Raw genomic sequence first — 23,943 nt, forward strand, 5'->3', positions numbered from 1 at the left:
TTTGTAAAGACGGCTTTCAGCGCACAGCCTATATTAATAATACACAAGACAAGTTGGAGAGTTAAAAATGAGTCCCCGCTATCTGATTCACCTCCGGTCATAGCCTCATCAGCAGCTACCTGGAATTTAATAAACAGCAATAAAATGATATTCGCATTAATGAAGCAGAGACAGGATGACAACTTAATTTCCGGCGAAGGGACGCGAGAGCTCATTGGATAGAAGTGAATAAAACAGGGTCTGCAATCACATCATCAGAACCTGTGAGCGGGAAAGAAAGATACAGACTGAATATCAAATGATGTGTCTTTAAAATATGCAGGGCTTTATAAAGTAATCATGAACTGCAGTACATTACTGCAGGGCTATTATATTTTCACAAGGAGACAGCCAGAGGTAGCAGGGTCAGAGAGGTGGAGGAGTGAATGTCTGTGTGTACGTATATTTTGCTCAGTGCATGGGTGCTGCACTCAGAGATGATGCTGGACAGAAAGTGGGGCTGGTTTCCATCAGACCTGGAAAAGGGAGCGCAGTCTGTGTCTGCCAGCCATCATGCCTGTTTAAAACCATCACTATCACTGCCAGGAAAGACAGAATCCTCGTCCTTACACATATATATGTCCCCGCGGCTTCTGTGTCTGCGGCAGGAACGGCCTTCAAAACTTGCTTTGATCCCGTTGATTCGTTTACCAGCGGGATAAAGGTATAATTTTTCAGCCACCAGCAATAATAAATGAGCTCGCTCTGACCACTGCAGAGGCTCCTTGGACCTCACCTATCATCCCATCATCCACAGCAGAGGCAAAGAAAAAGAGTGGGTGTGGTGTCGACCTGCAAAACTTTCAAAGAATCCCAAGCCCTCGGTGTAAAAGTAGCGTGCTTAATTTTAACAAGCACTAACACCGTCTTTTGACAGGCTGAGCTGACGGTAATGAGGAGTAATGGTATTGCGTGCGGACACCGTTTAACCCCCTCCCCCCCCCGAAAAACAAGAGAAATGCAAGAAGCTTGGGCGTTGGTGGAACAGATTTCCAAGATCACGGGGAAAGACGAAGCCTTTGATGTTGACGTGAGATGGGCTTGAGCCCTGACGGATGGCGACCAGACTCTCGAGCAGATTACTGCATCGACTCAGAGGAGATAGTCGGCTTGAGCATGTGCGACAACAGTCAAATCCTTTATGGGAGTGTGAGCAGACTTTAGCGTGTGCATTTTTTAGGCAATCAGAGCCAGGGTTATCTTAGCAGGGCTCCAGCTCTGCTGAGACTAAAGCCACACAGAATCTACCTACTTTGCCTGCCAACATTATATACAGTAGTGTGCTTCCCTTAATGATTCAGAGCGAAGAGCAGGGAAGGAATATCTGCATGCCACAGAATGCCGGTCAATCCCGCTCCAGAAATATAAAGACATAAACAGATGGGAGCAATAAATGAGGTTCCACTCTGCTATTCTCTCACTCTGTCCTGGCCGCCCAAAGGATGTGGATGGATGAAGACTAACAAAAAAGACAGTCAAATACGGAGACAGAATACTTTTGTTCCTGTCTACAGGCTCAAGGGGCTTTTACAGTAAGTCCCCCTGATTTCTTTTGGTCTGCAAATAGAAACAAAATCAAATCCTGTCAGCTTCAGCCAGTTCCCATTTAATAACAGAGGAACTTACTTCCTCTCTGCTGGCTAAAACGGCTGCATGTGCCAGTAGTGGATGGAGGAAGCTGGGTCTGTGCTGGCGTTTAGTGCATTAGCCAAGGCAGGTCTTTAACATCTGCATTCAAATGGCCAGTCTGACATATTTTCAGCCTGGACCAATAGCAAAGCAGTTTACTGTAAAGGCTTCACTGAAAATGCTCTAATAGGAAGACTTGGCCTTGGGGTTGTTTTCTCTGAATGGATCTCATTAAGTTTAATGGAGGAGAAGAGCCTCTGGGAACGAAATGAGTGGCGGGGCTAATTGGGAACACTCGTGGGTGCTCAGACTCAGACAATCTCAGGACATGTGCGTGCCAAAATATTTCTGATTAGCAGAGACGTTTTGTCGGTGGGTAAAAATGAGCGTTCGTGATTGTGCGATCTCACTTCCCAGTTTTACATACTTTAATCACCTTACGCTCATTTGTTTTAAACTCCTACAAACTATCACGGTGGTGGGCATAACCAAATCGCTGTAATGCTGTAATGAAAGTAAGTCCAACAGTGGAATTGAGGTAAAAAAAAAAAAAAAAAAAAGGGAAAGAGGAGAGGTGAAGGGCGAGGAGAAGGTTAGGAGGGGAGGGACAAGTGGCTGACAGCGATGCCTCGCAAGATGTGAGGGACACGAGTGCAGAGTCTCCCGCGAAGAAGTGCACAGACTAGATCAATTTCACAGACACAGCCTGATAACAGGGCCTGGGTAATGAGCAAAGCATGATTTATTAATGGCTGCTTGTTAGAAGCAGAAGAACGGTGCTGAGGCTGCGCTAACAGACCGGGGTTGCACGGGTCATGGAGAGAAGGCGGGCTGCCAGGGCGCTTGGATGCAAAGCAGAGTCCATCCTACGCCGCAGAGACCGCAGTGAAAACAAACAGGCCCAGATAATGATTACTAGTGGGACTCCTTTTAGCCCAGAGCACAGGACAGAACTTGCTGACCTATATACATAAACCGATAGCCAACATTTAGAAAGTGAGTGCACAGCGGAGCTTGGGTAAATAGATCACTCACAGATGATAAGCCGTTTGTCATCTGCAGATGAAAGGCTGAGTCATGTCTAATGGGTGATGTAATGACTGCGAGGAAGGTGTGAATTATGACTCCTAATCGCAGGCCTAAAGGGAGGCTCTGCGTTTCCAGACTCTGCTGATCAAACAGAACGAAAGCTTGTATCTGCTGCGCATTTGCCATATTGTTATTCTTTCCCCTTGCATAAGTGTTTGGACTCGAGCCCACCTATAGATAAATGACAACACACATTCTGGGACATGCCGGTGCACAGTAACTCATATCTGGTGGGACACACAACCTGAGCCATAAACATGCCAGGCGGGGTAAGAAATCACCCACAATCTTTCCATAAAGCAGTGGCAGGCTGATATGTGGGCAAGGCTTCAGTGTGTCCTTGTCTCCCACGAGTTTTTCCTGCTCCGGCAAAGTCCAGAATATGTGTGACTTTCTCTCTGAGTGTGCGTGCGCCTGAGATGTTTTCTCCCTTCCTGTTATGAGGCAAACTGATGAGTCAAAAGCCCTATGCCCCACAAATGCCAGTGCGCGCAGCTCCGGTGGTTCCGCAATGTAATGGAAGCAGAAAGGCAGAAAGAGAATCAGTCGTGGGCTCGGGCTTGTAACATCAGCCAGTTAAAGCCTGGTGTGAATGCAATCAGGCCGACACACTGAAATCAACAGAAGGCGTCTGGATGGTCTGATTTGATTACATCTGATTTGGTGTGTAAGTTTGTGGGTGTGGAAAATATTCACTTGCTTCGCATTTTGTCATGTTACAGCCTTAAATTCAATTTCTCACCTCAAAATTCTACACACAATGCCTCATAATCACGAAGTGAAAAAAGTATTGGGAAATTCTTACAAAAAAGATGAATTTAATCCATGTGAAGAACAAGTGAAGCGCTGTGAAGACTTTTCGGATGCACTGCATGTGTTCAGATAGACGTTGTATTTCTGTATCTGTTTGCGCAAGTGTGGCTTAGTTTGAAGTTTTCTAATTATACCTCATTGGCAGTAGGAGCTGTAGGCGTGATCATTAGGTGTATTGTCTCTGCATGACTCAGATGTGCAGCAAGGCCACATGATATGTATTTCGAGGCTAAAGCCTTGTCAGTTTTATGTAGGTGTAGAAAGAAGACGTGGTTTATAAGGCCTGGGAGGGAAGGAGGGGTGTGTGTGTGAGAGTTGGCGGGGAAGGGGGGGGGGGGGGGGAGCTTTAAAGAAACGGCAAAGACTCAAAAGCTCTATCTCTCGCTGCTTGATTGGCTTATAATTGAGTTGCCAAGGAGTTGCATAGAGCAATCCGTACTCTGCGAGAAGAAGTACTTTTCTTTGAAATCCATTTCTCTGCTTGCCCAACAGGGGGGGGGGGGGGGGGGGGAATAGCTTCCTATCTGTGTGGGCTGCTGACTGAATAACCAAGGCCTCTAGGGAACAAGTTTATTCGTTTTCCCTCACCAAAAAACAACAACAAGAGAAATGCCCAGGGTGAGAGAGAAAGGAGAGCTCCTCTGAGTTCCAAAGTCAACGAGCAGCTGGTAGACACAGTTAGAAGCCCCGGTCAAGGAAACAACCCCTGGACATGCTTTATGGATCTCAAAGGGTAGTATAGTCAGAAGTGATGAAGCAGGCGGAGAGTCTCGAGTCACTTTCTTTTTTTTTTTTTGCATACAAAATCTGATTACAATCTTCTTTGTATGGTAATGAGAGGAGGCTGACATTTCGGTGAAGCTGACATTCGCAAAGATACCTCGCCACGAAGCTAAAGAGACACGCTTCCATTCCCAGATGCAGTATTTCTAAACCAGCTTTTGGCAATCTCTTCACTAATTTCTTCCACAGTCACTTTTGGTGTAGCAGGAGCTTTGTAGGAATAGCTCAATTACCTGGAAACTGTAATTAATTTGTTCTTTCATTAAAATTGTATTACTCAAATGCTCCGGGACCTATGAGCTCCTCTCACGAACTTCCATTTATCACAGTGTTCACCTGACAGGATTACAGTTTATTTTTAGCACCACGGCACCTCTTTGGTGGCACTGAATTATGCAGGTCTTCCCATGCGCTGATCATCTGTTTTCTTGACAAAGAGGGATGTACAGGCTGGATGACAGCGATAGTTAAGTTAAAGGTTGCCTGGTTTGTCATGCGTGAGGTGGGGGTGAGCTTAAACATATGCACTGTTGCGTGATTGGAGAGGGAGGATAACAGTCTGGCTTCAAGTTTTTCCTTTGTGAATCATCATTATCACACTAACTCCAGGGTCATTCCCAGCCATGCCACACACATGACTAACGTGCTGAGTAATGATTATGAAACCCAGAAACAGTGATAGGGATGGGAAGCAGGGCAGACCTGAAGGTATGTCACGTCTGGAAGTGGCTGCATGATCTGATCTCAGGATACGCAGCTGCACGTGATCGCTTGGAGATGATGACCGGCTACGGGACTTTCAGGCACTGAAAATGAAGCTGATTATGGTTGAGCTGAGGTTTTGTCTCAGAGTACTTATGCAGCACTGTTTCATTTAATTACATCATGCTATCCCTCATGTTTCGATTTCTAGTCTGACTTTTGGGCCGCTCCAGTCGAGTGTGGGTCTCTATTCTCTCATTGATTTTCCAATTGAGCGCAAGGCCTAGAAGGAGCGAGGCACAGACAGCATCCATTGTTTCCATTTGTAAGGCACGATGATGATCTCACCAGCAGCTGCATGCCAGCCTCCGCTCCTCGGCTCTCACTAGACTTCATCAACTGAGAATCTGCTGTTAATTACTAGTCCATATTCTAATTACTTATCACTTGGTATGGGAAGTAAGCCCAAACAGAGGCTGAGGTAAAGAAGCAGACAATAGCAATGAAGGAGACATTTTCACAAATCATTGATCTAGGGTTTAGAGAACATTTTTAGATGATGGAAAATAGGGTGTGTCAGATCCAAGCTGCAAGAGAGCTAAAAAAAAAAAGCCAACGCCACAGTATCTAGCTAAAACTAACGATATAGACATTATGACATCATGCAGTGGTTTCTGGACTCCTCATTTTCAAGTGTTAGCTTTTCTGCAGATGACATATTGGCCTTTCCAAACCAGAAATAGCAACATTTGGATAAGCGAGTAGATTAATAAATTATCGGCTAAAGCTAGCATCCACAGTTTGCACATCTGCCCATCAGCGCAAATTAACAAATGAGTAAGACACAAGAATTTGACTCACTAAAACTGATGCACGAACCTCTTGGATGGTCTGCACCACATAGTTGACCAGCTGTTGGTTATGGCTCCCCGTGTTAGCATAGCCGTCAGGTAAAGATAAGCCTGAATGCTTTTTGGGGTATTGGTGATTTTTGGAGCATTTTCTATAAAATTAGCAAGCTCAACTCTTAGGAACGGAAAGTATAGTATTGTAATTTAGCACTTATTAGTGGGAAATTATGTCTGTGTCATACACATATGATGTCTATGAAATCTTTTTCTTACTAGCATTAGCATATATGGTTAGTTCTGGCTGTAAAAGAAAATAAACAAACGAACTAGAAGCAGTTGCCCATAATGTTAACTTGAGGCTTCAAAGTGAGACTTTACAATCTAATCTGACATAACCATGCCTTTGTCCATTTATTATATACAGCCTGTGGGCAGACCACATGGATTTAGCGTTCATTCTTATCTGATTGGTGGAAGGAATTGCACCATTATCAAGGCTCTCTGCAAGTGTTTGATTGGTGAAGGTTTATCTGGCCTCAGATTCAAAGCACAGTTTGCTGTATGGCTTTGCCTGGGCAAATACACCCAGGAAGGGCTGTGCCCCCCCGTGTTTCAAATTGCAACTTAAACCTGTGACAATATCCCCCGCAAACGGTTGACTTTACCATGAGATTAATATTGCATGTGGGAGATAAAGAGGCATATTGTGTCAACAAAACACCGATATGCTTCTGAACCTTTGATGTCTGCAACAAAGGTGAGATTAAAGCACGCATGACAAGAGTAAAGGGACTCATTATCTCCATTTATGATTAAACAATTTAGCTTATCAGAGACACATAAAAAATACATAAATACTGACAAAGTAGTCAGGGATAATGCATCCTGACAAGAAGATTGAAGATAATGGCAGGATCCGTTCCAGCTAAATTATAGATATGGAGACAAGCTCAAGCTCATGAGCATAAAAAAATAAAAAATAAAAGCCCCAGCTGTATGGGATAGCGTGTACTGTATATTGCCATTATGAGATGCTCAATAAAGAGGCTTTCAGGTATTGACAGTTGGGTTCTCTCCAAGACAGTCTAAACTAGAAAGTGCATTTTCTGAAGAAACTGCAGTGTGAATGCTTGAATCTGAATGTATGCACTGAAATGAATTAATTGCTGAATTTTGAGTTAAAAATATTGAATGAGATAAAAAAAAAAACAAAAAAAAAAAACGAATTTAACCTGAAAACAAAGGTGCTGAACTGCTAAAAGCTGAAGGTTACACAGAAGAAGGAGTTGGAAAAAAACTGAAAATGTTTTAAATGTAAATTAGAAAACCCTAAGAAATGAGAAAAGAACATTTAGAGTCAGAAAACATCTGAATGAATATTAAAAGGTCATATTCTTTGAATCACTGAATGACTCAAATGTGATCCCTCCACTTTGATCCACACAGTTTAAAAAGTTTAAATGCCTGAGCTTTGAAAGACACGGTGTTGGAAAGAGAACAATAATGGCGACAATTTGAGGGTAAAATGATGGCTGTAACACTGTGGACACAGCAGCAGTTGAAAGAGAAGTGTTTAAGATGAATTTTGGCAGAGTGAGAGAGAGAGCTCGTTAAGCAGGCAGGTGTGAGCCTGGTTGCTATAGTGACCGCACCCAATGGCTCCATACACACGTACACAGACATGCGCCTCACTTTTGCTGCTTAAAATGAACAGAAAAGTCAGGCCGAAACAAATCGTTCCCAAATGAAAAGTAAAAGTCGTATTGACAAAATTCTTTCACTGTGAGCGACAGCAATGTCTAGTCTACCAAATTCTCAGTTTTCATGTCTGTGGAGTTTATTATATGGACGTGGTGACAGTGGAAAGACACCATGCTCTTCTGATTTTCAAACGAACCTTCTGAGCCATTTTAACATTAGAGTCTATGGAAGAGTTGGAGGGAGGAGGCTGTGCATTGGTGACATTTATGAAAGAACCATAACACCTAGTACAATAGTAAACACATTGGATGAAAGAGGACAGCCATGGCTACGTTTTGAGGGTAAAATCATACCTGTAGAGCAAACGCTGTGGACACAGCAGCAGTTTTAAAAAAGATTTTAAGATTAATTTTTTTGCTCCTCTCACTCTAGCAGTTGAGCTGTCTCACTCTAGCCCCAACATTCCGTCCCATACACACCCATTATAAACTCTGAAACGGGTGAAAAAACATCATGAAACTTAAACTGGAACTGAAGAAAAAGTATAATAGATATTGAAAAGATAAATGCAAGTTGAATAGTTGAATGTCTTGTCTTCGTTTTAAAGTTTGAATGGTGGCTCTATGTCAATGTATGTGGAAGTAGTAAGAGTTTAAAAATGAGTAAGTTGAATGAGGATTTGAAGGGTCTCCCCATTGAAATACATTATAAATTTTTGTTGAATAAAGTTGAATAAAATTAAAAATATAAATGTTAAAAATATGAAAAATGGAAGCAGTGTTGTCCAAAAGAATAGGAATCTAACGGTGTTGGAATGGTTTTTCTAAGTTGAACGGTTTTGAAGGAGTAGGATTACAAAAAACGTACGGAATACAGAATAAAATATAATAATAACTAGAAAGTGCATTTTCTGAAGAAACTGCAGTGTGAATGCTTGAATCTGAATGTATGCACTGAAATGAATTAATTGCTGAATTTTGAGTTAAAAATATTGAATGAGATTAAAAAAAAACAAAAAAAAAAAACGAATTTAACCTGAAAACAAAGGTGCTGAACTGCTAAAAGCTGAAGGTTACACAGAAGAAGGAGTTGGAAAAAAACTGAAAATGTTTTAAATGTAAATTAGAAAACCCTAAGAAATGAGAAAAGAACATTTAGAGTCAGAAAACATCTGAATGAATATTAAAAGGTCATATTCTTTGAATCACTGAATGACTCAAATGTGATCCCTCCACTTTGATCCACACAGTTTAAAAAGTTTAAATGCCTGAGCTTTGAAATATACGGTGTTGGAAAGAGAACAATAATGGCGACAATTTGAGGGTAAAATGATGGCTGTAACACTGTGGACACAGCAGCAGTTGAAAGAGAAGTGTTTAAGATGAATCTTGGTACAGTGGCAGGCAGAGCTCGTTAAGCAGGCAGGTGTGAGCCTGGTTGCTATAGTGACCGCACCCAATGGCTCCATACACACGTACACAGACATGCGCCTCACTTTTGCTGCTTAAAATGAACAGAAAAGTCAGGCCGAAACAAATCGTTCCCAAATGAAAAGTAAAAGTCGTATTGACAAAATTCTTTCACCGTGAGTGACAGCAATGTCTAGTCTACCTAATTCTCAGTTTTCATGCCTGTGGAGTTTATTATATGGACGTGGTGACAGTGGAAAGACACCATGCTCTTCTGATTTTCAAACGAACCTTCTGAGCCATTTTAACATTAGAGTCTATGGAAGAGTTGGAGGGAGGAGGCTGTGCATTGGTGACATTTACGAAAGAACCATAACACCTAGGACAATAGTAAACACATTGGATGAAAGAGGACAGCGATGGCTACGTTTTGAGGGTAAAATCATACCTGTAGAGCAAACGCTGCGGACACAGCAGCAGTTTTAAAAAAGATTTTAAGATTAATTTTTTTGCTCCTCTCACTCTAGCAGTTGAGCTGCCTCACTCTAGCCCCAACATTCCGTCCCATACACACCCATTATAAACTCTGAAACGGGTGAAAAAACATCATGAAACTTAAACTGGAACTGAAGAAAAAGTATAATAGATATTGAAAAGATAAATACAAGTTGAATAGTTGAATGTCTTGTCTTCGTTTTAAAGTTTGAATGGTGGCTCTATGTCAATGTATGTGGAAGTAGTAAGAGTTTAAAAATGAGTAAGTTGAATGAGGATTTGAAGGGTCTCCCCATTGAAATACATTATAAATTTTTGTTGAATAAAGTTGAATAAAATTAAAAATATAAATGTTAAAAATATGAAAAATAGAAGCAGTGTTGTCCAAAAGAATAGGAATCTAACGGTGTTTGAATGGTTTTTCTAAGTTGAACGGTTTTGAAGGAGTAGGATTACAAAAAACGTACGGAATACAGAATAAAATATAATAATAATAAAGATTAGAATAACAATACTGTGAATGCTTTTCAAGCATTCACACTAATAATAATAATAATAACTAGAAAGTGCATTTTCTGAAGAAACTGCAGTGTGAATGCTTGAATCTGAATGTATGCACTGAAATGAATTAATTACTGAATTTAAGTTAAAAATCTTGAATGAGATAAAAAAAAAAAACCCGAATTTAACCTGAAAACAAAAGTGCTGAACTGCTAAAAGCTGAAGGTTACACAGAAGAAGAAGTTGGAAAAAAGCTGAAAATGTTTTAATTTTAAATTAGAAAAACCTAAGAAATGAGAAAAGAACATTTAGAGTCAGAAAACATCTGAAAGAATATTAAAAGGTCATATTCTTTGAATCACTGAATGACTAAAATGTGATCCCTCCACTTGGACCCACACAGTTTAAAAAGTTTACATCTCTGAGCTTTGAAAGACAAGATGTTGGAAAAAGAACAACGATGGCGACGTTTTGAGGGTAAAATGATGGCTTTAACACTGTGGACACAGCAGCAGTTGAAAGAGAAGTGTTTAAGATGAATTTTGGCAGAGTGGCAGGCAGAGCTCGTTAAGCAGGCAGGTGTGAGCCTGGTTGCTATAGTGACCGCACCCAATGGCTCCATACACACGTACACAGACATGCGCCTCACTTTTGCTGCTTAAAATGAACAGAAAAGTCAGGCCGAAACAAATCGTTCCCAAATGAAAAGTAAAAGTCGTATTGACAAAATTCTTTCACCGTGAGTGACAGCAATGTCTAGTCTACTGAATTCTCAGTTTTCATGCCTGTGGAGCTTATTATATGGACGTGGTGACAGTGGAAAGACACCATGCTCTTCTGATTTTCAAACGAACCTTCTGAGCCATTTTAACATTAGAGTCTATGGAAGAGTTGGAGGGAGGAGGCTGTGCATTGGTGACATTTATGAAAGAACCATAACACCTAGTACAATAGTAAACACATTGGATGAAAGAGGACAGCCATGGCTACGTTTTGAGGGTAAAATCATACCTGTAGAGCAAACGCTGTGGACACAGCAGCAGTTTTAAAAAAGATTTTAAGATTAATTTTTTTGCTCCTCTCACTCTAGCAGTTGAGCTGTCTCACTCTAGCCCCAACATTCCGTCCCATACACACCCATTATAAACTCTGAAACGGGTGAAAAAACATCATGAAACTTAAACTGGAACTGAAGAAAAAGTATAATAGATATTGAAAAGATAAATACAAGTTGAATAGTTGAATGTCTTGTCTTCGTTTTAAAGTTTGAATGGTGGCTCTATGTCAACGTATGTGGAAGTAGTAGGAGTTTAAAAATGAGTAAGTTGAATGAGAATTTGAAGGGTCTCCCCATTGAAATACATGGGAAATTTTTGTTGAATAAAGTTGAATAAAATTAAAAATATAAATGTTAAAAATGAGAAAAGTAGAAGCAGTCATGTCCAAAAGAATAGGAATCTAATGGTGTTTGAATGGTTTTTCTAAGTTGAACGGTTTTGAAGGAGTAGGAGTACAAAAAACGTACGGAATAGATAAAATATAATAATAATAAAGATTAGAAGAACAATACTGTGAATGCTTTTCAAGCATTCACACTAATAATAAAGATTACAACAACAATACTGTGAATGCTTTTCAAGCATTCACACTAATTATTCATGTTGTGTGTATGTGCAATCAATGGCAGCCGTCTCACAGAGATTCAGTCTTGGAGTGTCTTTTATTGAGTCCTTCAGATGCTTTACTGACTCTTGGTGGCCATCAGATCCTTCCTCTGACATCCTTGACAAAGCCATTGTACACTATGTGAGCTTCTCAGCAATTTCCCTAATCACGCTCCCCGAGGAACCATTACACCAATCCATAGACTATACCTCCCCTTCAGAGTTAAATGTGTTGTACAGATGCGGACATTTCCTCACTGGTGCTGTGTGAAAACTTGTGGTGTATCCTCATTTATTATTTTTTTAATACCTCAACCTGCTCCAGAGAACCCCACTGCTAAGCATCTGAAAAAGACACACGTCGCGCAGCAGGGTAATTCGTACAAATCTCTTTCTACCTTGATGTAGATTTGTAAGCCTAAAATTTTCAAGCATGAAAAAAGAAAGACCTGTTTTGAGGGATTATTGTTCCTTCCTTTCCTCCCTCTTCCCTCCCCTGTAAACCTCCTCAAAGGACATCTGTCCATCTCCGTGTAGACCAAAGGGGCTGATTAATGACCTGGCTAACCCAGCACTCAATGCTGTACCCACCACACCAATCTAATTACCCAGCGGAGAGCGCACAGACTCCAGCATCTCGCCCTCCTCCTTTCCATGCATCAGAATGAGGCAGTATTAAAATGGATGACAAATCTGGATTATGTTCGGCAAAGAAGAGGCAAAGCAGAGCAAAAGAAAATGCCCAGGAATCAAAGGCCGGGCTGTCATGAATAATAAAACTGTCTGCCTCAAACTGCAGTCAGGGGATGATAATGAAATAAATAATGAATTGATTACTATGCATCTGACTGCGCACTGAGATGATTTGTACGTGCTGCGAGGGGGGACTGAGCTTGTTGCAACACCACGGACAGGCTTAATGACAGAGGAATGAAGAATTCTAGTCTTTTAATACCACTTGTGATAATTGGACTTCTGCTCGGAGCGCTCGGCACAAGTACATCCTCGGAAAAAAAACCAAAACATAAATTACGTGGCAAGCGCAGACTTGGCTCTTTCACAGAGTCTGAAATTAGACAAGTCTCATTCTGTGTTTTCATCTGATTAGTATTGGGAAATCAGCATGCTCATTAGACCACATCCCTCCTTTTAAAAATGCAGATTTTACTGCCAAATCAAATCCTCAATATGATCAATACTAAAACAGGGGGAGGCTGGAGTGGCAAGAAATCATTGTGATAACTCACAACATGACATGGAAGAGAACCAGAGCGGCGCAGCCTTCAAGTCTAAGCTGTTACACTTATCGGGCTGTGAACAATGGACTTTCCTTTTAGAAAGACAAATGCTGTAATGCAACAGACCATCCAACCGCTGGAGGAAGTGGTAAAGGAGCCCGTGCCTTGTTCCACTCTGACACATGCTGAGTTCCTCTGCAGGACAATATGGACCCTGCCAGACAGTCCCACTCATCCACAAACTCAAGTATGAACACACGGACACACACAAGCATGGGAGAGTGCGCGTAAACCGGCGCACGTACACACACTGATTAAATTAGTCTGAAGGAGCAACAGGGGCCCCCAGGACAATATTTTCATTGCAATAATAAAGGAAAAGCTTGCTTATGGCCCTCCCCAAGCAAATATTTGGCTTTGGGTCAGCTCTATTATTCATCCCCCGAGGAATATGCCGGAGCCAAAGTTTTCAGCAGTGAAGCAAAGACTGTAGAAAAGAGTCGAAAAAGACAAACAGTCTGGGCATTTACGAGGCCTGGAGGCTTTCGGTTAATAAATCAAACAAGCTCCGAATGCATCTAGGTAGTGCCTCAGTGGGTATGTCACTGGAGGGGGGGGTTGTGCTGTGAGTGGACTTGGAATATGTGACTTATCCCAGTCTAGGGATGGAAGAACTAAATCCTTAATCTTCCCACATAAAGTTCCCTTGGTGGGTGATGATCGTTTTGTGCAGATAAGCTGACAGTCAGAAAAAAATATGACGGAGCCTGTTTGTGTGTTTGAGAGTGTCTGTGTGTGTGAAGCCAGGCAGGACGCCTGGAATAAATCCCAGCATCCCCCAGAGGCGGTCTCTGTTATCACGGAGAAGGAAAAGTTATCAGATAGGACAAGAAGACAGAGGGAGGGAGAGAGAGATAGGCAGGTAGGTAGACAGTGATAGAGAGAGTGGACTCGCAATTTTTGTAAGGCGTGAACTTAACCACCCCAGAGGTCCATCAGGACAGCTGACATTCATCATCGGAACTGTTGGGTGTTATGGAGAAGCTGCACCTCCAGAGGCCGAAGAACAAACACGGAGCACACCGACTGTGCTCGAGCAGGCAGCGGTCGCGTCAAATACACAACACACCCTCAGACTGTGACGCACTTCCAGAAAGACAGACCACAGACAGCTGGAGAATTGTTCCACGCTGCCTTTTGATTGAACTTCCTGTTAAAAATTTAAATGTTATCAGTGATGTGCTGTTATCTTCCTGTTAGTAGGTTACCTGTATCCACTCTTTGTTGGAATCCTCTGCTGGTGTCCATGCATTTTCATAGTAGTTGAGTCTGGAGCGCTCTGGGGACCAGCTAGGATTGTACTGGGATGAAACCATGATCTGATCTGACGTTATCTCTCCCGATTCCATGCCTAAAGGGTCGCTACAGTCAAAGTCTGCAAAGGGAAAATGTAAACAATGTTTATTTCTGAGTCAAAATGCGACACAGCAATGTCTTTTCAGTGCCCCCCACCCCCGCTACAGAATCAGAGCTTATCTCAAGGGAGGAGGCCACCGCACGACAGCCACTCAGCACTGCCGGCCGGGAAAGAGGAGCACATCAGCAGTGCCTCGGTAAATCCTTCCCGCGTCTCTCCCTCTACTTTTTAATGGAAGAAGGATGGAAGCGTTCCGCATTAAGACGTAAAAATGTCCTCATAAAACATTCAGTGTAGGCTGGTATTACGCGTTAGAGTGACTTTCCCTCCAGTAATTTTTTTTTTCCACTGACTGGATCAGTTTCCCTTCACTTCCCTGTGGGCAGTTTATCTTTTTTTTTTAACCTTTCTCCCCATTTTCTCCCTTATTTGGTCTCTTGTGGGAGTTTAGGTGTGTTTAGTGTCTGTATTTGGGGACCATACATCACACTCAGTGGTCAGCCCCATGGGAGGAGGTGCTTCACTTGTTAGTGTTAACTCTGGGCAGCTGATTTGTGGTATCCGGGGCTCCGTAAACGAAAAGACTCCGCTGGGTCAGATTGGGGTCAGCCCCTCTAACCTCAGTTGGCTGGACATACTGACCCTGCTGTAGAGTGATGAAGAAAATGACCTTTTGATCCGGGCAGTTTTTCATTAAGTTCACCACAACAACACAGAGGTATGCGAAGGCACACTTACAGCCACTCATGTAAGCAGCTCTTGTTTATTTACTTCCTTTTTTTTCCCCCAATGGGGAAATTGGTCATAAAGCAAACTGGCAATCCTTCAAGCAGCATGTTAGCATAAATGTAAAAGCTTATGACCAAAAAAATACAGTCATTTGCTTATATGCAGACACACATGCACAGATTCAGAGGGCTCAGGATGGAGAGTAGTGTGGAACTGCTGTGTGGCTGCTGCCTAAAAGCTAACACAGATGGTCTCCCCATCTGCTGGCCTGCTCACATGCCTCAGTCAGTGGGTCAGCGTGCATCCTTGTGCTTTACAGTGTCGACGTGTGGCTGTATACGCATGTGTTCGTGCACAAAGGTATGCCGGAGTCTCCGTGTGAGGCCGAGAAAACTGTCTCGCACCTCCCGCATTCATTGTCGCCTTTCTTTGAAGGCCGTTCTTGCCAGACTTTTGTACTGGGACCTACGTCACCTAGAATACAGACCGCGATCAACGAAAAAACACAAGGAGGTTGTCTGTTCGCTTTCAAAGGTGGTATCTGATCACGTGGATTAGCGACCAAAGCGGGGTTTGATAGCTGAGGAAAATGGCGACAGTTGATAGAGGGGATGAGTGTATGAGAAAGAACAAAAGACAAGGCCTCTTTTCAGCGCCTTATCGCCTTTCATCAGTAGCTTTCAGCTGGAGCGTACCCATCCCCTCGCCACGGAGAAGCGAGAAAATCCACCGTGTATTATGCATAAGGGGATTATGAATGATTCAAGCAGTACAAGCCTGGAAAAGCAAAGACAGGGTCTGGAGATTTTTATTTTCATCTCGGATTTGTTTGAGTTGGTGACGTATCCCAAGCAACTGACTTCTAAATGAAGGTGTGCGCTGATCACAGGTCAGATATTTCACTGGGCCTCTTAAGGGCGAATGTGAAAAGCTGCTCCGCGTAATCTGATCTTGGACGCGTGATTAAAATAGCCCGAGTGACTCGGAGTAAACTAAAGAGAAGTGACATAAACAGTCACAGCTCTTCTCGTTGCTGCGAGGTGGCCTTGTTTTCATTTGCAGCATGTGTACAACAGCAAAGTGTGCCTTCCCCTTTGGGTGAGATAAAACGCTCTTTGGAGATGATTAGTAGATTGGCTGGATTTCATCCATCTCTGCTGCTATTCAAAGACCAAATGTGTGGGTGTGGGTATGTGTGTAGGGGGTGGTCTTGCCTCTGGACAGATTTATGACTCCTACCAGGACTTTTCCTCCTTGATGAAATGTTTAGATGGAAAGTTTTGCAAAACGGGGTCAGGGGGTCAGGCGCCGTGACAGGGACACTGAATGTGAAAGCCCCAGGGATGTGTGTAAGTGTGCGTCCAGGGTTGTTACTGGTGAGGAAGCCGTCTTTTGGAGCCCGTCTGGGCTCATGGTGTATAAATGTAAGCCTTGTAAACCACAGGAGGCAGACTTGTAACCAGTAACACATTCCCCAAATGAAGAGGCAGGAGGTGTTTATTTAATAACTCTTATGAGTTCTGCTTAACAAGTGGGAACTTGTCACAACAGGACCCACTGAAAGTAGCAGACAACATCTGCTTCTTTGTGTAATATTCTCCGGCTGGTTACATTCTTGCCCTCTAATTCTTTTACAGCTAGTAACTTTTAAAGTTTTCTTTCACTAAACAAATTTACATTTCTGCCTCAGTCATCCCACTTGTGTACCAATGTTCTTTGTCTACCTGTGATTCAGCCTCCCTGACATCCCCATCTGTCTGATTTTAAGTGCTTTTTTCTGGGGGGGGTTTTGGAGTGTATGCCAGCTCACCCTCTGGAACAGTTCTTTCGATGACGGTGAAGTTGGCAGAGAAGCCTTCCTTTGCAATGGCGCTGTCGGTGTTGATTGTCAGGGCCAGGATGCCTGTGTAAGAGATGATCCTGCCCGGGGTGTTCTGCCCGCAGTACCTTCCGACATGTGGGCCAACTGGAGAGAGAAAAAGAGGGAATAAGTGCAAATATATAATATGTTCCTCGAGTTAGACTTGGTCACACATAGCTTTTAACTAGCCCCTCACCCCCACCGTGGAGGTGTGAAACCTGGTGTGTCAATCGACCCAATAAAGAAGAGCGAGAAAAGACTGTTTGTTCGTTTGCCTGCCACAGGGGCAAAAAAAAAAAGCAAGCGCAACCTGTGGCGTGCGGGGGGGGGGGTCATGGTCTCTATTTGCTGGCTGTAAATACCACAAACCTCCTGTACCCACAATTGTTTTCTTAGACCTGAGGCAGACACAGCCGTGGCCCAGCGAGGCCAAACAAGTAAAGACTGGAGCGAGACAATGGGGAAGCATTAAAAGTCGGAAAGCAATAAAAGTGGGAGAGCGATGTGTTCGGCCGGGCAGACTGAGCAGAATGGGAAAACAGGATGGATGAAAGGTTGGAGGTGGAGAAATGCAGGGAGAGTGCGAACGATGGGGGTGATGAGGGAGGGAGAGAGAGAGGGTGAGCGCGGGAGCACAATGACCTTGCCCTGCATCTCTGATGTGTGGTGATCCGTGCGCACTGGTGAGTGTGCGTTCCTGTTGGGGGAGCTGGAGCTTATCTGTGATTAGTAATGCTGTGATCAGCAGCGAGTGACAGTCCTGCCTCCCCGTGGCCTCCTGTCATCCAAAACATGCCACTTCCAGCCCGGCTCCTACATGAAAGGCAAAGGCCAGACTGCTGGGGCTCGGGGGCGGGGGGGGCGGGAGCAATGTGACGGCTCAAATTAATCTTCACAGACCAGGTGCCTGGTGAACAAATGTGCAACTCTACTGTATGTTTGCTTTTGAACCTGAACTGAAAAAACATCTCCTGGATTATCTGCATGAGTCCCCAGCACTATGATATTTTCAAGAACCTTGCTGCCTTTTCTCCAGCCTTTCCCAGGGAAATGGCTCGCTGAGGTTCCACGACACACCTGTTGAGCGAGGTGCACTTTAAGAATAGGGGTAAGGAGTAGCACAGATCCTCCTCCCCCTGCTGCTTCACGAAGACCTGCGCCTGCCCAAACGTCTCCCACCTCTGCCTCCAGTCTTCCGTGCTAATGCATAATTATCGATCCTGCACGCACCACAGGAACCACCTGGCAGAAGCCGACATGCTGCTTTCCTCCCCTGGCTTATTTTTATACAGGACTGTGGATCACACGTGGCAACACTTGAGTGACGTGACGCTACATCAGTTCAAAATGGCATTTTCCAATTCCTGCTCTCATCAAAGCTTCCTGTATGCAATGATGAACTGAGACAGATCTGAATCTTAATCATCAAGCAGTGCCGGAAACGTTACTTTTTCTAGACCCCCAGTGTCTTCTGTAAAAATATGTACTAAAAGGTGCTAATAATGTGACATATTCTCAGCTCCCAGAGTCTTTGAGAATCGACTTAATCAACACCAGTCTTGAAAATTAGACATGCGTCACCTCTGGCAGGGAGGAGGGGTTGCACAAATGAGTTGTGGAAATATTTTGTGGAATCAAAGGTCAGCTTGGCAAAAGTTAACATCTACAGACACAGGGGCTCAAAGAAAACTGAGCTTTAAGTAAACTTACTTGAAAAGGCGCCGCGATTTGCGCTTCAACCTTATCACCTCCGACGTGAAAGCAGAGAATACTGATGTGCACTGTGCTGAACGCAACAAGATAAAATTCTTTCAATTTTCTGCCACTGATGGCTAAGAGAAGCTTTCATCTTGTCTGCACCCTGTGTTGGAATAGCCAGGAGAAAAACTGAAAACTTCAAGAGGTGATTTCACTTGCCGAGTTCAAAGCATCATCCCAGAGCAATGGAAGCCTTGCTTTGAACGTTGCTTGCTTGCTCTCGCTCCGTCGCTCACCTGCTGATTTATTTATTTATTTATTTTTAGATAGATGGATTTTAGAACGCCATTTTATGGGGGAATATTTTGATTGTGTGCCTGGATCCACGTGAACGTTGTGGCCTGTGGTAAACCAAGAGCAGCAGACGTCCCACGGAGCGCTGTTTCACTCTAATAAGCACTTCTGGTGAGAAACACAAAGAATCCTGCAAAGGAAATTCTTTTTGGAGCAATTTCCTGCAAGATCAGACTGTGTTCTCCACATGTCAGCACCCTGAAAAGCATCAATTTAAACATTACAGCCTAGATTGGACATTGAACTCCCAAATGTACAGGCACTAGGCATACGGTCTGTGACTGAAAAAGGAAGTATGGGAGGATTGTGACAGGAAGTGTTCAGCATTTGGCAAAGACAAAGCATTCTGTTAGACCACTTCCAAGTATGGTTAAGGTAGTTAGCCTTCTTGCCCAAAGAATGTCATCTTATTGTTTAAAGTTGCTCCTTTCCTTTTGGAAAAACAGTGAGCAGCGAAGCTGAAACTTATCACTCCACTCACCCGCATTCTCACGCTCCCACCACAGGTTAACAGGTTTTCAAGAATAGTTTGAGTTTCACAGTCAGTTTGAGCTTGTCTGACTTGGCCTCCAAATTCTGCAGATCTCAATCCAATCAAGCATCTGTGGGATCTGCTGGACATAAAAGTCAGATCCAATGAGGCCCCACCTCACAACTTACAGGTCTTAAAGGATCTGTTGCTAACATCTTGGTGCAGATACCACAGCACACCTTCAGGGATCTAGTGGAGCCCATGCCTCGATGGGTCAGGGCTGTTTTGGTAACAAAAGGGGGACCAACACAATATTAGGCAGGTGGCCATAATGTTATGCCTGATCTGTGTATATTAAGTGATCTAACGCTGCCCAGCAGGTAGGAGTGATGCCCTAAATTGTTAAATGATGCATTGCTGCAATGCCTCACACTTTCACATTAAATTGTATTCAATTCTCTGTTCTTCCCATTCACTCACCTCCAGGGAACCCATCCCAGATCTCCAGCCGGTCATAGCGGCAGAACACACCAGTAGGGGGTGTTGGGTCGGGCTCCAGCTCAAAGCTCTCAAACTCCAAGATGATTTCCGACATTTTCGGGGCAAAGATCATGAAAGTGCAGTCCAGGTTGTTGGGGTATTTCTCGGGGAACCCAGGTGACTTAATGATGCCGCTGTTGGAGGTGAAGTTCCTGGAGCATTCTGGACCTGCAGGAAGGATGACAGGAAAAAGTGAGATGAGAAGTGAGAAGATGAATGGGAGAAAGGAAGACATTTGAATGACTATTGCTTAAGTGAGTTGCTTAGGTGTTAAAGTAAGTTTTAGAAGCTCAGCCTTCCAGCTGCCCTACTGAGGGGAGGACAGTTTACGGCCCATAGGTGCAAGACCACCTCAGTAGTTCTTGTTTTCACATCTGGATCTCTACATCTGGATGTTCAAAAGCTCAGAGCTTTTGAGCATCACACTCCATCACTGTATGTGTGTTAAAACTGGAGGAACATCTGGGCTGAAAGTGTAAACATTAGTGAAAGGCCTCAATCACCAGAATCGGGGGAATGATGAATAAAGAGCTTGATTTGTTCTGATGTTCTCATGTCTGCGAAACATATGAGAGGTGCTCGAGCAAAATTACAGCGTCAGTGATGGAAGGCAAAGTGAATGACTGCGCATTCATCAACACGCACGCACGCACACCTAAACACACAGTTTTACACCAGGAAAAGTCAAAATATTTATGCACAGCTCCCCGGAGAGCTACCTTTCAGCTGATGAGGAGTATTAACGCATTTCCCATGGCAGACACTTCTCACAAGCACAAAATTATGATTTAAGAATGATTGACATGTGAGTCAAAAAAACAAAAACAAACTGAGACTAGCAGCTGCTTGAAAATGTTTAAATGTATGTGACAGACATTAGGATGCGTTCACTATGCAGACTCAAGCATCAGTCCCAAGTGTTAGAAAGCGCCTGTTTTATACAAATATATACACAGAGATAGAAAATCAGAAAAAAAAAAACAGAATTACTGTTGTTCGGGGCAATTATTTTGAGCCATTAGTTGTAGAAATGTACCCAGGATAACATCATTTTCATGCCTGTCTGGCAGCTGGCGTGATGGGTGCAGGTGGGGCCAATCGAAACCAAAATTGCAGGGAGTTATCATTAGACAGAGCCACTGTGCCGCAGTCACTGCAGCTTAAATGAATGTGGCAAACTGCATTTTTTCCATCGCCACTCAAGCATCTTGCTGGGCCCCTAATTGAAGACCATCAACCCCACTTGAGCCTGTCCACCGGTGCTTTGAGTGAAGGGACGGAGAGCCACGTTGATTTTCTCCCCTCGTCCAAAGCTGAAAGCCACAGCGAGCCGGCGCTTTGACTCCAAAAAGAGTTGACATTTAGTGCGGCGGCTAAAGTGTGGCTTTCGCGAACAGTGGGCGCCATTAATTTCTCAGCTTCCCCCTTCGTATTTACCCCAGGAAAAATTCGGATTGATTTTTGTTCAGGGAGAGTGCTCCCTGGGATGAGAGGGTTGTTGGATGCTGGAGATTTGCACTTTGCCACATTTGATATTAATGTCACGCAGTTCTGGGGGTGGGGGGGTAAAACTATAGATGCAAGCCAGTTCTTTCTGTGGTGAGTGTTCTAGACAGCTGTAGCATCCAGAGTGCTATTCAGGTCAATGTGTTGAATTTCGTGTGGATATTGGCTCCGAGCTCCACTCTCCATCCATTTCATCAGCTTCTACCATGACCCTTATCTCAGCTCAGCAGTTGACCAGAACAGATTTAAAGTTAGGAAATGGTTCACGCTGAAAACCTGTCGAAATCCAAGCAGTAGGCTGGCAGTCAAAGAGCACAGTACCACTACAAATTTTTGTTAGTAAAACTACAGCTCTTACAGTATCATTTCTACTGGTTTCTGATTATCTCGGCTAAACACTGGTACATGCTTCCCTTATCATTAGAAGACATAGCATACATTTTCACTGCTATGCAGATGACACCCAGCTCTATCTGTCCATGAAGCCAGATAACAAACACCAATTAGTTAAACTGCAGGAATGTCTTAAAGACATAAAGACCTGGATGGCCGCTAACTTTCTGCTTCTTAATTCAGATAAAACTGAGGTTATTGTACTCGGCCCTGAAAAGCTTAGAAATATGGTATCTAACCAGATTCTTACTCTGGATGGCATTACCTTGGCCTCCAGTAACGCTGTGAGGAACCTTGGAGTCATTTTTGACCAGGACATGTCCTTCAATGCACATATTAAACAAATATGTAAGACTGCGTTCTTCCATTTGTGCAACATCTCTAAAGTTAGAAATATCCTGTCTCAGAGTGACGCTGAAAAACTAGTTCATGCATTTATTACTTCCAGGCTGGACTACTGTAATTCATTATTTTCAGGATGTCCAAAAAACTCACTGAAAAGCCTTCAGCTAATCCAAAATGCTGCAGCAAGAGTCCTGACAGGGACTAGAAAGAGAGAGCATATTTCTCCTGTTTTGGCTTCCTGTTAAATCCAGAATTGAATTCAAAATCCTGCTCCTCACATACAAGGTCTTAAATAATCAGGCCCCATCTTATCTTAATGACCTTGTAGTACCATATCACCCTATTAGAGCACTTCGCTCTCGCTCTGCAGGCCTACTTGTTGTTCCTAGAGTATTTAAAAGTAGAATGGGAGGCAGAGCCTTCAGTTTTCAGGCCCCTCTTCTGTGGAACCAGCTTCCAGTTTGGATTCGGGAGACAGACACTATCTCTACTTTCAATATTAGGCTTAAAACTTTCCTCTTTGCTAAAGCATATAGTTAGGGCTGGACCAGGTGACCCTGAATCCTCCTTTAGTTATGCTGCAATAGACATAGGCTGCCGGGGGATTCCCATGATGCATTGAGTTTTTCCTTTCCAGTCACCTTTCTCACTCACTATGTATTAACAGACCTCTCTGCATTGAATCATATCTGTTATTAACCTCTGTCTCTCTTCCACAGCATGTCTTTATCCTGTCTTCCTTCTCTCACCCCAACCGGTCGCAGCAGATAGCCCCGCCCCTCCCTGAGCCTGGTTCTGCCGGAGGTTTCTTCCTGTTAAAAGGGAGTTTTTCCTTCCCACTGTTGCCAAAGTGCTTGCTCATAGGGGGTCATATGATTGTTGGGTTTTTCTCTGTATCTATGAAGCGCCTTGAGGCGACTTATGTTGTGATTTGGCGCTATATAAATAAAATTGAATTGAATAGTTACCAAGGTCCCCCACACCAGACTTCTCCTCTGAGTGCTAAAAGGCATTAACCAGAGATACTGTCCCCAAACTGAACCAACCTCACCGTCAACATTTCTGTTGCTATGTTCTTTCTGAACTGTCATAACTGAGGCGAAAGCAAGGACAAACCTTCTTATACTGTCAGCTTTTTTGTTCCTGGCTGCATGCAACTCCCTCCAAATGAAAAAAGAGGAGCGAGAGAGACAGAGCACTCTGGTTGCTCCCACCGGTGAGATAATCACCCAACAGATCTCTTTTATCTGCCGTCTCCACATGGGAGGGCTTCTGTCCCCAGCTCCTCTCACTACGCCCAGGATGTTTTGTGCTGATGCGAGCGAGAGGCAAACAGAAAAGCAGTCACGCTTTCCTGTCGCATCGCCCCTACATGCGCTGCGTGTGTCTTGACAAGGAGCTTCAGGAGACAAATATATCCAGCTGTCAACCAAAGGCTAACACCCTGCACCTCAGTTACTCCCTGTCTCTCCCTGTGCTGTTTTACTGCTGCAGTTGTGGGTGTCTCTCCTCGTAGATTTCTTAAAAACAGGAAAGGTTAAAAAACAGGTTTGCAAACATGAAAAAGTGTGACTGAGCAAGCACGCGCAAACTGCAGCTTTTAAACTTAAAGCAGAAGGACGGGACAAAGAAAGGAAGAAGCAACCTTGAGCGCACAGCATTTAGTGGCAGCCTCCAACCAGACACTCCACTGTTTACCGCTGGCAGTAATGAC

General features: G+C 43.5%; 1 protein-coding gene across 3 annotated transcripts in view; it reads right to left on the reverse strand.

The window, feature by feature from the left end:
• The window catches only part of nrp1a (neuropilin 1a), a 64,799-nt gene that overhangs the window by 16,282 nt on the left and 24,574 nt on the right, over positions 1 to 23,943 (reverse strand). For all 3 annotated transcript variants that reach the window (XM_082545600.1, XM_082545599.1, XM_082545601.1), the window contains 3 exons: positions 19,926 to 20,153; positions 16,871 to 17,026; positions 14,183 to 14,349 (listed from right to left, as the gene is read on the reverse strand). In XM_082545600.1, the coding sequence (XP_082401726.1) occupies positions 14,183 to 14,349; positions 16,871 to 17,026; positions 19,926 to 20,153 (551 nt within the window). The remainder of the gene's footprint in view (positions 1 to 14,182; positions 14,350 to 16,870; positions 17,027 to 19,925; positions 20,154 to 23,943) is intronic.

This window comes from Aulonocara stuartgranti (genome assembly GCF_965226115.1).
Source record: "Aulonocara stuartgranti genome assembly, chromosome: 9".
Lineage (NCBI taxonomy): Eukaryota > Metazoa > Chordata > Actinopteri > Cichliformes > Cichlidae > Aulonocara > Aulonocara stuartgranti.